We start from the raw sequence: 14,334 nt of genomic DNA, 5'->3' as shown, positions 1-14,334 counted from the left end.
GAGCCTTTACATGATTGCGCTCTTAGCGTTTCGCCCACGATTTCCTTCCCGGCTCCAGGGACGAACGGAACGAGGATATTTTTAGAAACTGCTTCGTCCCTCGAGGAATCTCGCCGATTGAGTTGGTGAATCCGGGCCGCTGCCGAAACTAACAGGATAAATGTTGCTACTTTAACCCAGGCGACGACACGCGCCTCTCAGGGCAGGGTTATTAGCTTGAGCTAGGGACCGATGGTGTTTTTGTAGTAGTTTGCGGTTGGGCGTCGTCTGCCACGTCGAGGCCGCCGCCCTTCGTCGACTGGAATGAAATTTGTTTTTATTTTTATTTTTTTATTTTTCGAACTGGGGAGAATCAAGCCCCGGTTGGAGAATTGAGGTGAAATTGTCACAGCTATAAGATACACAGATATCCCGTTGGGATTTTTCTGGAAGCATCAGTGTGCAAATAGAAGCACCGGTTAGTGTGTCTACGAAATTATTGGCATAAACCAATCCCGATAACTATCCATACCTCTCTCCCATTATTGTATCCGGCCCCCTCTCGACAAAAACTTCACGGGCTCAGCAATGGCGCTTAAAGCCATCAAGCTGTTAGTTCTCACCCTCATCACCCTCCTTGCGATCAACGTACACGGAGTGCCCTCCCCATCCCTGGCTCCGCGAGGGAAAGCCGATATCCTGCTGGAGATCCTAAAAGCAATTGGAGTCTTCACTGACGACAAGAGCAACAAGTCATGGGTGAGATATGCGTTCCGTACAAACTCACCATCAACTCACCAATCCTCCCTCACCCATCTGCACAACCGTACTTTTCCCATGTTTTAACATCTACAATCTAACCCCACTTCCCTCGCGCAGGACTTCCACCGCAACAAAGAAATGTGCGAAATCTTCTTCAGCACCCGCGACGGCGGCCACTGCTACGCCTCCGTCGAGTGCCAAAATGGCGGCAAGCGCAAATACAAGATCTGGAACGTCTGCTACGTCGGCGGGCGCCAGTACTTCACCGACCCGCGCATCGGCAAGTTCTCCATCACCTTCACGATGCGGGACGGGCGCGAGGGGCAGGGCCTGACGGAGCCGATACTGCAGGTTGCCTCGGTGGGTCGCTGGATGAAGATCCCCGTGTCGGACCTGGCGAAGAATCATCGGTCGGCGGTGAGTTGTGAGAATAATTATATTCCGAAGAGGTGCGATGAGGGCCCGTTTGTGTGTCGGTATGTGTTGAGGGGAAATAGGAATATTTCGAGGGATCGGACGAAGAGGTATAGTTGTGGGGTTCCGGTGTTGGGGGCGAGTTATCCAAAGGATGTTGAGTGGGAGTAGCTTTTTTTTTTTTTTGATGTGGATTTGGAGTGGGTGGTTGAATATGCGTGTTTTACATTAAATACATCAACATGAAGATAGATAGTGCCCAGTGTATGTGCAAGTATGTACTGTATATGTACTGCATAATCACAAGGAACCAACTTATTAAATAATAAATGACAAACCCAATACATAATCTTGGAAGAAGAGAAAGCAAGTGGAGCAAAAAAAGTAAATGATTCTAGGAAAAATGGAAAGGAAACTGGAGAGGACCAGCTAATATTAGGTTATACACAGATGCTAGAAACAATGTAACTAGCACATCTCTGCACAGTTAAGTAAGTTCTGTTTCTGTCCTCACAACACAATGACGGAGTATGTAAGGGAGAAAATGTACATGTACGTTTATGAAAAGAGCAAAAGCTGGGGTATCGAGGAACCCACAAACAGCAAATAAACCCCAGAACGCCCCCAAAAAAATAAGCCCAAAAACCCCCAAAAAACCTACCGGACGTTAAATGCATGATTCCACAGTAACTGTATTTTCAACTCTAATTCTAAACCATTAATTGCCAACACCACCGGACGACCCAGTGGCTAAAAACGCCGTGATCTCCGCCTTACTCGTCCCCTTCGCCTCGGCATCATCCTTCGTCGTCACTGTCGTCGTGGTCGGAGACCCGGTCAATCCATTACCCGCAATAACATCGTCATTATCAGCAGCTACCTGTTCATTAGCAACTACACGAATCCCGCTACCCGTAAAATGCGCTTCGTCCTGAGAGTCATATCCCTCGCCGTCCTCGTCGTCGAAATACCGATCCGTCCACCGAGAGGAGTCTGGATGGGAGGTCTTTGATTGGGAGGATGATATGCGGCTGACGGAGCTGATGGGTCGGTGGGCGTCGCTGGTATTATTTGTAGTGGCGTCGTTCGTGTTGGTATATGGCACTATGCGCGGTGGGTTAATTTGGGAGGAGATGGGGTGTAGTTCGTCCTTTGCCTCTGATGATTCGGATAGTTGCTGGCTCTCGTGTTGTGCTTTCTCGATAGTTGGTGTTGATGGGTGACCTGGTGGATCAGCTTGGCCAAGAACTTCCTTACCAGACTCCGAGGGGGTGCGGCTTGTTAGCACAGCGCGCTCGGCACCGCTTTCGAGCTCGTCCGCCGTCCTTGCGGTGATGGTGTTTGCAAAGTGTGTGTCGACGAGATGTTTGACGACGGGCCAGCCATAGGCGTTTGCAAACATACGACGGACTATTATATTATTGTGTGCGTCAGGTTCGAGGCGGACAAGCACTTTGCGCCAGGATAAGTCTCGATGATAGGCGCGGGCGATTTTCTCCTCGACTTTCATGCCGCTCGTCGTACCAAGAACTGAATCGGAGGAGGTATGGATTGGTTGGCTACTGGGTGGGTCATGTACACCTTTCGTCGGGCTGGTGGGTGAGGGAAGGTTGCTGGTGCTGGAAGTTGGGAAAAAGCTGCGGCTTCTTATTGGAGGGGGCGGGGGTATATCGGATGGATGGTATACGCGATCATGGAAGATAGTCCTTGCGCGGGTTGCAGGGTTCAGAATATACTCTGTTGATGGCAGAGGAGGTTTAAGGACATCCCCAGCCGCTTCTAGAATTGTTGTTTTCGGCGGAGCGTGGTGGCCTTCATCCTGGTAAAAGGAATCTCCCCTAGCGAGCCTAGTACGTGGTGAGTCGGATGGACCGTCTGTCCATGGGGTTTCAGCTGTTTCATCATTCCGGACAATCTGGATCCGTTTATAGATTTTTGCTCCTTTGCTCTGATGGCTGCTTTTCCCCTGTGCTTTAAACAGGGAAAGGAAACTGGAGAATGGATTCGGTGAGGAAGGTGGAGCCGGCTTGACTGGATTCGTACCATGCGATGGTTCTGTGTTGCTCGCTCCAGTTAAGAACTGAGACGGCTTGGGAAGTTCTGGGGTAGTTTCGAGACTTCCATTTAGGGTTCTTGGGCTATCTCCCTGTGATTTGGGAACTTCGCTCTCTCCTTTCTTAGGTGAGCTGACCAACTTTCCATTTTTAACCTTGTCGTCTTCGCTGTCCCCATTGACAGAATTTGTAGGCATGGAACCTGTAGGGCGTTTGGTTGCTCGAATTGAATTTGTGTTAACATTAGCCCCTGTAATCTCAGCCCATCCCCATTCCGCCATAGTTCCGACCAGACCATTTTCCCGCCGGGCTTTCTCAACCCGATCTAGGCCCCTCCAATCAAGGAAAAGGAGACAAGAGGTTCGAAGTGGAACAATTCCATCATTTACAACGTTGGAGTACACGGTACGATTCCGAAATTTCTTGAGCACCTGGTGAGCAGGGCCGCTGGGAAGAATCCTCAGCAGTGGCTTTGACTTGGGATCCTGTTGATGGCTAGACTTGGGAGAATCATTTCCCAATCCTCCTATCATCGCGCCCCATCCACTTCGCATTTTGGAGGGGGCAGTCCATGACAGACCGAGGTCTTGGCCGGTGCGACCGACGAGTCCAAAATCCAAAGCGAAACGAACATAGATCGGGTTTTCATTGCTGAGTCCGAGAAATGGAGACGCAAGAGCAACGAAATTTACAGGCTTGATCCGGTCAAAAAATTCAGGGGAATGTTTTTGAATATAGGCAATTGCATACGTCTGGACGAGGCCACCAAGTGAGTGGCTTATAAAACTGATACTCGTGATCTGGTAGGCATAATCCTTTTTCTTCGGCTCCGGGCGGTACACTGTACTCCCAGAATGGGAAGCATGGTCAAGGGGACCGGCTACATCTTTGTTGCCAGTAAATGCTCGGAATTTGCGGCGGGATTCTTTGATGGGAAGATATGGCTGGTCTGGGTAAGTCATAAGTAGCACATATTTCGCGAGCCGTTTACCAAGATACTGGATGCCTCTTTCGGTGCGGACGGCATTTCCTGGAAATCCTCGAACAATGACATGCTCGTCATCGTCGTCATCATCTTCTGAGGCTTCTCGCGTTCTATCTATCGGAGGCATATCAGAGGTCCCCTCTCCAGGTACAGCTAGGTTGGGGGATTGCAGATTCTTGTGCTTATTTCGCTCTTTCCGCGCATCTTCCCGGGCCTTCCTTGCGGCAGCATCTATACTCTCTTTAAGATATAACATGTCGGCCCCTAGATTACTATGGAGCCCATGCGTCAGGACGACGAAATGTACTTTCCTCCGTTTCTTTCGATTTCCCTCGTCCGCGGTTGAACTGGCTTCGGAATCTTTCTGGGGCTCCGTAGCAATCTCCGTCTGTTCCATTTCCAGTTTTCGAAGGTCTTCCTTCTCACTCCAGGACGGGAATCGCGGCGTACTCCAAAGGCTTGCTGTGTCTTCAACAACGAGGTTGACTGCAGTGGAGTATACCCCCTTCATTTGGCCTGAGGGATTCTGATGTTTGCTCTCTGAGCCACGTCTGGCCAGATCGCGGACATGACCAGGAGCGGGCAAGCTCGCCGAGCTCCCCATTCCGAGTTCCAAAGACTTCAAGTCTCTCCCAACGAGGACTTCAAAGTTTACAGCCGCTGAGGTCGAAAATATCACCTGCGATGCGATTTCGATTATCCAAGTCACACTCTGCCCATCTGCTGCAAGAGGTGACGGCGAGGCGCTCTCCGGCACCGGAATCACCGCGTCGAATGCCCCTCCCGCCTTCAAGTTTGGTTCGAATTGCGGAAGGCCGCGGGTTTCATGGTCCTCATATTTCCGGTTTGGATCGAAGGACGAAGGGTAGCACGAGGTATATAGAGTGTAAGGGCCGTGCAAATATGCGGCGCGTAGAGGTATTGCAGAGGTATTTCTAACTTTGACGAAGAGTTCCGCGGGTGTGGGGAGGATGCGATCTGCGGAAGGGGTGTATGTGAGGGTAAACCTGATTGTTCGGCATCAGCATGGGATGATTTTTTTTTATTTTTATTATTATTATTCTTTTATTCTTTTGGTTTAACACAGCCAAGATCATACCGGACCACCTCCCCCACACGAACACTGCCAACCTGGTGCATCAACAACATCTCCGCAGCTCGTTTGTAATCCGCTGGCTCAACGTCCCAGCCGGTCAGCGCATGGAAGGTTGGGTGGTAGGAAGAAGGCGATCGCGAGCCGTTATTCGGGGTCTGGGCGAGCCGGTAAACTCGCGGAGTAATAAGCATGGAGAACGTTGCGACAACCTCATAAACTGCGGAGATGACGTTGCCAAAGCAGGTTTAGAGTTGTCGGCACATGCTTTAGAGTCGGAGGTTGGCAGGGATAGAGCACTACTACTAGCCGGACGGTCCAAAGTTATTATTGTTCTGGGTGGAACGAGGGCAACCACCGGGAACATCGTCTGGCAGGGACAGGGGCGTAACTTGTAAGGGGGTTAAAAACAATGAGAGTAGGATTGTGCAGCTCATGCGACGTCTTTTCTCCCGCGTTAGAGTGAGTGAGGATGAAGAAGGATGAAGGAGGAGGAAGAAACGACGTCCAAGTCAACGATTAGTTACCGATTAACTTAACTAGGGAATTAGGGCTTCCATTTCCATGTGACAAGCCGCCAGCCCCTGTATTCGGATTACGCTCGGGCGGTGTAACGTAACTAGTTAACTATTGTAAATTACCGCGCATCCATCTCAATACAATGACGTAGTTAGTTCTTGTTTTTCTCCTTGCAGCAAACCTCCGCCGTTTCTCCGCCGTCATTCCGCCGTATACACATTTCCGCTCTTCCGCTCTCCGCCCGTTGCTTGTTCTACCGCCATTCTTTGCTAATAGATAACAGGTGAAATCCTGCCAGTATAATTCTCCGGTGCATGTCTGTAGTCTCGGTATTCATCTTCAGCCCGCTCTCCTCTTACAGAATAAATGGGCAGGGCAGGTCAATTTCAGGGGCAATGCATGGGTGTGCGAGACCATGCTCTTGTTGAAGTGGAACAAAACAGCCAAATGCTTCAATGGTGCTCACGGTTGCGGAGCTGGGCTTTTACCGGATAAAGCTGCTGTTCAACGCGTAATTAAATATTTCCTATATAAACTCCGTTCCAAGGCTCCTCGATGTCCGTCGTTAATATCGATGGTGTATATAAAGGATCTACAACTATACCAACTACTCTCTAACCTCAAACCAAAATATCATCATCATTTGTTAATTAACGTCCCTCCTCTCACCATTATCACCACCCAACCCTCTTCCCGCGGGCACAACCAACCTCATGACCTCCCTCTTCGCCTTCCTGACTTCCACCCACCCCCCATCCTCCACAACCACAATCATCCCATCAATACAAATCCGCCTCCACCTCTCCTCCACCTCCCCCTCACAAAACTCAATCCTAACAGCCTCAACCTCCTCATACCCAACCACATCGCCCTTGTCCACCACATGCCTACCCCCATCGTACGCCAATTGCATAACCTCCATCACAGTCCCGGCCTCCATGGGCCCAAAATGCACAAACCACATCTTCCCATCCAGCGGCCTGGACGAGGGCGATATCGTAAACCCCTTTTCCAGCGTCGAGCAAAGCGTGACGAGTACATACATATGCTCGCTCCGCTCAAGCAGGCGCGTCCGTAGCATTTCCCCTCCCGTAGTTGCATCCGTAGTTGTCGTCGTGACACTGATCCGGCCCCGATAGACATGCGGCTTCCCTCCCCCAGCCGGAAACAGCAGCTCCTTCGCCGCCATCTGGAACCTCTCCCGCCCAAAACGGCGGTACTCGGGCGTATCGCTATCCGCAACGAGAGACGCATGCATGCCCCAGCTAAGCACAACGGCACCATAAAGTTCCGCCTCCCCACCACCACCACCGCCACGGCCACCACGGCCACCATCATCATGATCATCATGACTAGTAGAAGAAGAAGAAGAAGAAGAAGAAGAAGAAGAAGAAGAAGAAGAAGAAGAAGAAGAAGGCACAAAAACACCCTCCCTCCCCCTCCCCTGATCCGTCACATACTCCGCACCCGCAGACACCCTCGCCGCAAACACCGGCAACGGCCTCGCCACCCCACCCACCACCCCGCGCAGCCCCACCGTCTCATCCCGCCCGGGCCCAATAACCCCCGCAGAATGCGCCATCGCATTCCCCGTCCCCATCGGCACCAGCGCCACGACGGGCGGCACGAAGACTGGCGCGGTGCCCGGCCCCGCGGCTTCAGCGGCAGACACGGCCGTTAGGCTCTTGATGACCTCTACCAGCCCGCCATCGCCGGCCAGGAGGATGATGGTCTGCGCGATGCCGCGGCGGGCGCGCGGGCGGAAGATGGTCTGGGTGAGATGGGTGATTGTGTGTGGGGAGGTGGTGGGGTGCGGGGTGTAGTCGGTGTGTTCGTGGAGGTGGAGGGTTGCGAGGAGGGGTTTGAGGAGGGCTGTGTAGAAGGCGCTGGCCTGGTGGGTGCCGGAGAGGGTGGAGATGATTATATGGAGGTTATTGGGGTCTGTGGATTCGGGGGCGGTGGTGGTGATATCCGGTGATGATTTGGCGGGGTACAAATGATCAGGGCGAGCCTGCGGACCACTGCCACCGCCGCCGATGAACTCCCGGAGCGCTGCGGGACATTCACCCGCTGCTTCGAATCGTCTCAGTTCATACGGATAAGGATAAGGATGCTCCGACTGGTCCTGCTTATCACGTAGTATTCCAGGCCGATCAGAGTCCGAGTCCGAGTCCGAGTCCGAGTCCGAGTCCTCCAGCCATATATACGACATAAGCCCCTCCTCACCCTCAGCGCACGGGACGACAGCAACGATTCGCTCTCCCTTAACGACATGATGCGTCCTCGTCCTACCCTCCTCATCCCCGGCCGCCGCCCCCGTCATTGTCCATGTCAGGCTATTCGTAGCCGCGTCGTAGGAAACATGGTTGATATCCACGGTGCCGAGAGAGGGGATTGACATATCTGGTAAAGCGCGAGGGGAAAGAGAGGGATGGATGGAAAGGTGAGGAGGATCATGGACCATGGGTGGATGCGGGATGCTTAAGTTAATCGGATTTGTATTTCTATATATATATATATTTATATCCTAGGAATAAATAAGCAATGGGCATGATGGAATTCATTATTAATCCATCTGCAGATATCTAGCTATAAATTAATGTCGAATTATATGGCTAAGCACGCAATGTATGTGCACAATGTACTGTACAAGAATTTACCTCTGCTCAAATACATCATCTTAAAATATATTCACATTATCTGTATAAATACTAATTTTATATTCTGCGATAAACTGATTAGCAAAGAAGATAAGAACAAAAACTCACAAAGCCGCCCATTCAATCCAGTTCCCTCTCTTTTCCTTTCCTTTCATTTCCTTTCATTTTTTTTTTTGTTGACTCCTGTAATATCGCCCCTCTAAAAGATGCAATTCAGAGTGCCTCCCAACCCATCCACCCATAGCTATATATGTATGTATGTATATATGTATGCAGTGCAATTTAAACCACTCGTCCACCCGTCATGAATTCGTTCCCTCAAGAACACCAGCGGAGAAATATCGTAGACATACATAATAATCAATCAAACCGTAAACGCATAATCATGAAATAAAATAAATAGTGCCTCTCAACACCAATACCTCTCTCCCCCTCCCTCACCACTCACCACTCACCCACTCTCCGCCACTGCAATATCCTCCTCTTTGTCGTTAACATACTTCGCCGCCGCATGCTTATCGCTCAAGTTGACCGCAATAAACGACTTGGGAAGTTTCACACTGCTCATGCGTACCGCATCTAGTTAGTTAACTGATATAATACCCCAACATACATAATCCTCCTCACTCCGTTTTCTAAAAAGATATATAACCGAAAGGAAAAAAAAAATAAAATAAAAGAGAGAGAGAGATAACTTACGTATCAAACTTCGCCTTCAGCGTCTCGATAACCTCCTTCCAATCCTGATGCGCCGTCAAGCTCCTCCGCGGAGCACACCCAATCGCATGTCGCGAATCCAACTGCACATCCAGCGGATCAAACGTGTGACAACCAGGACTAATAGAGATGCGGATCGAGTACGAGAAAGTCGCCGACTCGCTGTCCTGCGCTTCATACAGCTCGAAGCAGATTTGCGAGAGGTAATCTAATTCGGGGATGGCACGGCGCGCGATCTTCGTCTGAATGCCGCCTTCCAGAATACAATTGAGGAGCGTGTAGATGTGCGATTCCTTGGTGAAGTAGAAGAATGACTTGGCGTCTGGGGACGCTTGGACTTCTTCTAGGTCCATTACTATCTCCCGTAGTAAGGGGAGGGAAGTCAATAGACCGATTTCAAGCTTCTCGCTGTCGTCAATTCCGTATTCTTGCGGGGTTACGAAATCGAAAAGCACCTTCGCGAGTTTGTAGAGTTGGCGAAGCCTTGAGAGTCTTTTGTCGGTTTTGGTCTTTGTCTGGGTGGAACCGGCATAGAGCTTGAAATAAGAATCGTACCAATCTTCCAGCGGACCAATAGGATGCATCGCCGGCAGGTCCAAGACTGACTTCCTTCTAAGCCCGAGACGATGAGCAAGTGTATTGTATTTATCGTCACCCTTCTCACCTGCCCCAGAAGCATCGCCGCCGCCGCCGCCGCTACCCGAATCGTTCGGTCGTTGCTGTTGGGACCTCTGTGACATATTGCTACCAGACTCAACACTCTCCATGCCAGCGGAGTTCATTTTATCGTTGGGAGAGCCTTGACCGTTTTGTTTCCCACCATCTGCCTGAAGCATGCTATCGGGAGGCACAAATACCCAATCCAAGAACTGGCGGTTATGCAAGGCATCGAACTTCATACTATCATACAGCTCAGAAAGTTTACCAGGGTCGACCTTCTCGGTATCACAGAATTCTGCAAACAGCTTCTCCCATCTCTCCTTAAACAGTTGGGGGTCTTCTCCAGCACACCAACGCCCCTGAATAGAACCAAGGGCAGGGGTGTCTTGATTACCGTTTTTGCACTGACCATCCGAACCGCTTCGAGCAGCGGATGTGGAATTCAACTCACTCTCCAGCCGTGCGAAATTGTATCTCATGACTTTCCTATGGAACTTCATAAGTTCAACAACGGTTGACAAGACAATTGACGGTTCAGGAAAGTTTTCCTTTGGCCAGGCAAACTGAGGCGGAGCAGAGTTTCCTTCTCTTAACAGTAGCTTGAGCTTCTTCTTGACCTTGTCCATCTCATCCTTAGCTGCATTTGAATCATCAAGTAGATCCTTTCTCACTTGGATGAAATCTTCAGGTACATCCTTCTGGTCAAGGAACGCGGAGGCGAATATTTGTGCTGTAAGGAGAAAAAAGAGTCGGCAAGAGTTCCCTATAGTGTAAAGATCGGCAGGTCAAAACTTACCACTTGTACTAACCCTCCTTTCCGAACTGGTAAATATCCGGACATCATTCAGCGCCTCCTTATTCATGAGTTTCAAGTCATCCCTCATATTGAGCCCTACGTCCTGCGATTGGTATCGTGCGGCGTGCGTAGGCTCACCGCCCCATTTAATCACCAATTGAAGCTTATCTAGAATCAAATCGTTCTCCACGGCCGAAAAGCGCGAGAATGTGGGGCCGGACATAGAATTACTTCTAATATGGGTCAATGGATGGGTGCCGTCTCCCTCCGCTCCAGTACTTCCTTGAGTTGACTCTCCTTCATTAGGCTTCTCGGAGACAGGGCTCAGGGCGTTATTAGAGCGGTCCCGGTTCCGCAACTCATCAGCCGTTCGGCGTCTAAACATCGGTTTAATCTGGACTTTTGTCCCCGGCCACCCGCCCTTATGATGAAGTGATGCTTGAAGGAGCTTCAGCTTTTCCATATCCTCGATACCTTCCTTCATCGCAACATTAACAGCATCAGAAACACTGCGTAGCGCTAACTCTCCTTTGATGACAACTTCTTCTTGATGACCCTTCAGGAGGTCAATAAACGGCTGGGTATGGAAAGTGAATTTGAACTTCTGCTTTGGAGTCCGATCAGCATGGCGGATTACAGCGACCATCCCCTTTAACTTCCATGAATGCTTCGAGGCTGGGGGTGGAGCAGCGACAGGTTCCGTCAGAGAAGGATCAGTTGAAGTGGTGTCATCTTCTGATTTCACTTTCACGGCATACTGTCCGTCGCTCATGGCGGGGAAGGCCCCGGGGTGTTTTGAGTCGCTGGAATCCGAAAAGGGAGTCGGGAATGTGGTCGTCGCGGGAGTCAAATCTGCAGAAACACTTGGATGGGCCTTTTGATTGTAATACTGACCCTGCATTCTCGTCATACTGGGAGATTTCAAGAGGGATTTGAGCGTCTGTCTGTGGGAACCGCTAATGTTCTTGCGCGGAGCGGCCATCTCAAGTGGGGGCCCTTCCAAGTGTTCGATCTTCCCTTCCCTGCGCAGTTTCTGGCTGATGAACATCTCGCGCAGGATTTTTGCACATTTATCATAATAATCATTATTATCCTTGACAAAACTCCAGCCGTTGACGTCGATCACATAAGACTTGTCGCCAACGCGGAGCATATCAAAGCCACATATCCTTTGTCCAAAACCGTTGGATATCTTGGTTGCCATCGTAGCCTCTTCCTTGCTTAGCTTGGTTATGTATCTCAGCTCTTTGCCATGGGTGTTCCGGCGGACAAGGCCGTCAACGACGGGGGACTTTCGGGTCTCCGCGTGGCAAAAATCTGGCCCTACCGTATACGCCTTGACATCCTCAGCGTTGTCAACCCTCAAAAACTGCTCGTAAAGGTAACTTCCATCCTTCTCGAGAACAGATCTTGGGACAGTCAGGTTTGGATCGTACTCTGAACTCTTGTTACCGATTTTGCGAAAGAGTCGACGGCCACCACCACCGTACTGATGATCGTTGGGGAAATAAATGTGAATATTATGATCCTCCCCACTGACTGGTTTTTCGACAAATGGTTTTTTGAAAGCTTTGCCATCAACAATGAGGGTTTCACCGTCTTCGGACATGGACACAGACTGTGTTCTGGGAATACCACCACCAGTTCCGTTATCAGGGCCTTCCAGCTTCACTCCAGTGAGTTCATATAGATGCTTAGCAAGTTTCTGACATTCGAGTTTGGGGCCGCCATCTCTATTGACCTCCAGCCGTTTCGGGGTTCGGACACCCATCTGGTCGAGAATACGAAGGCAAAGACGTCGATCCCAGAGGACCTTTTGCATGGGGAGATCATTGATGCAAAAAGGTTTCCTCAGCTTGGCGTAAGCAATCGCTTTGTCTAGGGGGAAACCATCGGAGAAGAAGGCAATTAAAAAGTCGCTATATAGATATAATATAAATTAGCGTTGCTGGTGTTGATATACCCGCTGTTACACACACAAACACCAAAAAAAAAAAAAAAAAAAAAAAAAAAAAAAAAAAAAAAAAAAAAAAAAAAAAAAAAGTTTCCTACCACACGGGCCAATTCTCCACATCTATAAAAAAAATATATTAGCATATATTCACATATATCTTCTGTCTTCTGGGAAGGAGGGATGAGAGATGAGAAGTGAAAGAAGAGTAGAACATACCCTCGTCAAGAATAACCTTATCACCAAACACAATAACCTCAAAATCGCCCTTTGACTGCAGTCTGGTAAGGATATTCTGGCTAGGCTTGCTGCGGGCCTTGACGTCCAAGGCGCACACCCCGATCTTCCCGATGAAGGGAACCTTGGCTATTATCAGGGTTGCATTTTCGTCAGCTTGGTTTGTTTCTGTGCAAATCACATCACTGAAAAGGGGACTTGGGGTTTTTTTATTTTATTTTATTTTATTTTATTTTATTTTTATTTTATTTTTTAACTTTTATTGATTTTCTGTGCAACTTACGATCAGCTTCACTTGCACTGCTTGCTGCCGTGCTCCCGCTGAACCTCCTTGGTGTTCGGCTGGAGGATCTTGCAGGGCGGGACACCCAGTTTGTTGTAGGACGACCATCAGTGCCTGCATCGCTACGGGGTATAGGAGAGGCTGTTTGGGATTGAGACACAGTTAGTTACGATTAGCAGGGATTCACACAGACTAGATTGGAGGAGGGGAGGAGGAGGGAATGGAACACAGGGGATTCGTACCTACTGCTCCCGGCCCGGGCGAGGGGGCTGTAGTGGGAGAATTGATGATAGAATCTCCTACCGGCGCTGTGTCCACGCCATTACCCAGACCCAGGAGGCCAGAGGAATTCCTAACAGCGGCGCCCTCCATGCCGCCTTTAATTGAGCCGGCCACGCTGGATGTGCCAGTGCTTGTGATGCGGTCACCGGTGGCGGAGTAGATGGTGGAGCCTAGTGAGTAGAGGGAGGAGAAGGAGACGCGATGGGAGTCTCTGGGAGTGTCTCTCTCTGTAGCAAAGGTCTGGTTTGGTCGAGGGCGAATTGTAGTGGGAATTGCGGGCGTAGGGGTAGGAGAGGTAGCTGTAGAAGGCGCTGTAGCAGCAGCAGTAGCAGTAGCAGTAGTAGTCGTAGTCGTAGTCGTAATCGTAATTGGAGTAGTTGCAGCACCAGTAGTTGTCGCGGTGGATGAAGCAACGGTCTTCGAAGAGTCTCCGGCAAGCATATTGCGATCCGCAGCGCTGTTTGTCTGTGTCTGTGTCTGTGGTTGTGGTTGTGGCTGCTGGTGGTCGAGGGACGGAGTTGCTGCTTTGGGCGCGGGGACAGAGGCAGCGGCAGCGGCAGAGCCTGAAGGAGAAGCGGCAGCCGGAGTTTGCATTTGCTGCGATGTCCTGTCTATGGCTGTGGCTGTGGATGTGGATGTGTCTGTGGTTGTTGTGTCTGTGTTGGTGTTGATGTCTGTCGCCGCGAGGATTGATGCTGGTGCTGGTGCTGGTACTGGCGATGCTCCTGCGTTGTCTGTTCCGGCAGTAATAATAACATTCACCGAGTCCATGCTATCCGCCGCCATTTGGACATATATACGGAGTATATATATATATATATATATATAATATTATAGGGATAGCGAAGTTGGGCTTAAAATACCTGGCAGTTCAGCGGAAGAAGCAATATAATATGAAGTAAATAGTTAAATATTTAGCTAAATAATAGCTCCTGCGAGTTA

The 14,334-nt window shown here is 50.0% G+C and overlaps 4 protein-coding genes across 4 annotated transcripts; 1 reads left to right on the top strand and 3 right to left on the bottom strand.

The window, feature by feature from the left end:
• Window positions 1–567: 567 nt before the first annotated feature.
• On the top strand, window positions 568–1,271 carry BDBG_09182 (uncharacterized protein; the record flags this gene model as incomplete). The annotated part of the gene is made up of 3 exons (XM_031723894.1): window positions 568–738; window positions 859–1,158; window positions 1,239–1,271. The coding sequence occupies 3 exons, from the start codon at window positions 568–570 to the stop codon at window positions 1,269–1,271; spliced, it is 504 nt and encodes a 167-aa protein (XP_031581262.1).
• On the bottom strand, window positions 1,100–5,852 carry BDBG_09181 (lipase/serine esterase). The gene is made up of 2 exons (XM_002620449.2): window positions 5,294–5,852; window positions 1,100–5,201 (listed from the first exon to the last, which is right to left on the bottom strand). Exons 1-2 carry the CDS (start codon window positions 5,479–5,481, stop codon window positions 1,874–1,876), a joined length of 3,516 nt encoding a protein of 1,171 aa, XP_002620495.1. The 5' UTR covers window positions 5,482–5,852; the 3' UTR covers window positions 1,100–1,873.
• A 484-nt stretch (window positions 5,853–6,336) lies between these two features.
• On the bottom strand, window positions 6,337–8,233 carry BDBG_09180 (uncharacterized protein). The gene is made up of 2 exons (XM_002620448.2): window positions 7,267–8,233; window positions 6,337–7,158 (listed from the first exon to the last, which is right to left on the bottom strand). The coding sequence occupies exons 1-2, from the start codon at window positions 8,205–8,207 to the stop codon at window positions 6,453–6,455; spliced, it is 1,647 nt and encodes a 548-aa protein (XP_002620494.1). The 5' UTR covers window positions 8,208–8,233; the 3' UTR covers window positions 6,337–6,452.
• A 684-nt stretch (window positions 8,234–8,917) lies between these two features.
• On the bottom strand, window positions 8,918–14,178 carry BDBG_09179 (inositol pyrophosphate synthase; the record flags this gene model as incomplete). The annotated part of the gene is made up of 7 exons (XM_002620447.1): window positions 8,918–9,026; window positions 9,166–10,573; window positions 10,640–12,558; window positions 12,692–12,713; window positions 12,810–12,956; window positions 13,111–13,251; window positions 13,353–14,178. 7 exons carry the CDS (start codon window positions 14,176–14,178, stop codon window positions 8,918–8,920), a joined length of 4,572 nt encoding a protein of 1,523 aa, XP_002620493.1.
• Between the last annotated feature and the right edge of the window lie 156 nt (window positions 14,179–14,334).

The sequence above is a fragment of the Blastomyces gilchristii genome, assembly GCF_000003855.2.
Source record: "Blastomyces gilchristii SLH14081 genomic scaffold supercont1.36, whole genome shotgun sequence".
Classification (NCBI taxonomy): Eukaryota; Fungi; Ascomycota; class Eurotiomycetes; order Onygenales; family Ajellomycetaceae; genus Blastomyces; species Blastomyces gilchristii.
Note: the sequence above shows the minus strand (reverse complement) of the source record. Positions and strands in the feature narration are given on the sequence as shown.

Excerpts from the sequence above, each read along its gene's own strand:
- BDBG_09181 (XM_002620449.2), bottom strand. The coding sequence starts at position 5,481 with ATGCTTATTACTCCGCGAGTTTACCGGCTCGCCCAGACCCCGAATAAC. Across the intron at positions 5,202-5,293 it reads CGTGTGGGGGAGGTGGTCCG|GTTTACCCTCACATACACCC; the intron begins GTATGATCTTGG and ends CCGAACAATCAG.
- BDBG_09180 (XM_002620448.2), bottom strand. The coding sequence starts at position 8,207 with ATGTCAATCCCCTCTCTCGGCACCGTGGATATCAACCATGTTTCCTAC. Across the intron at positions 7,159-7,266 it reads AGGGTGTCTGCGGGTGCGGA|TCATGATGATCATGATGATG; the intron begins GTATGTGACGGA and ends TTCTTCTACTAG.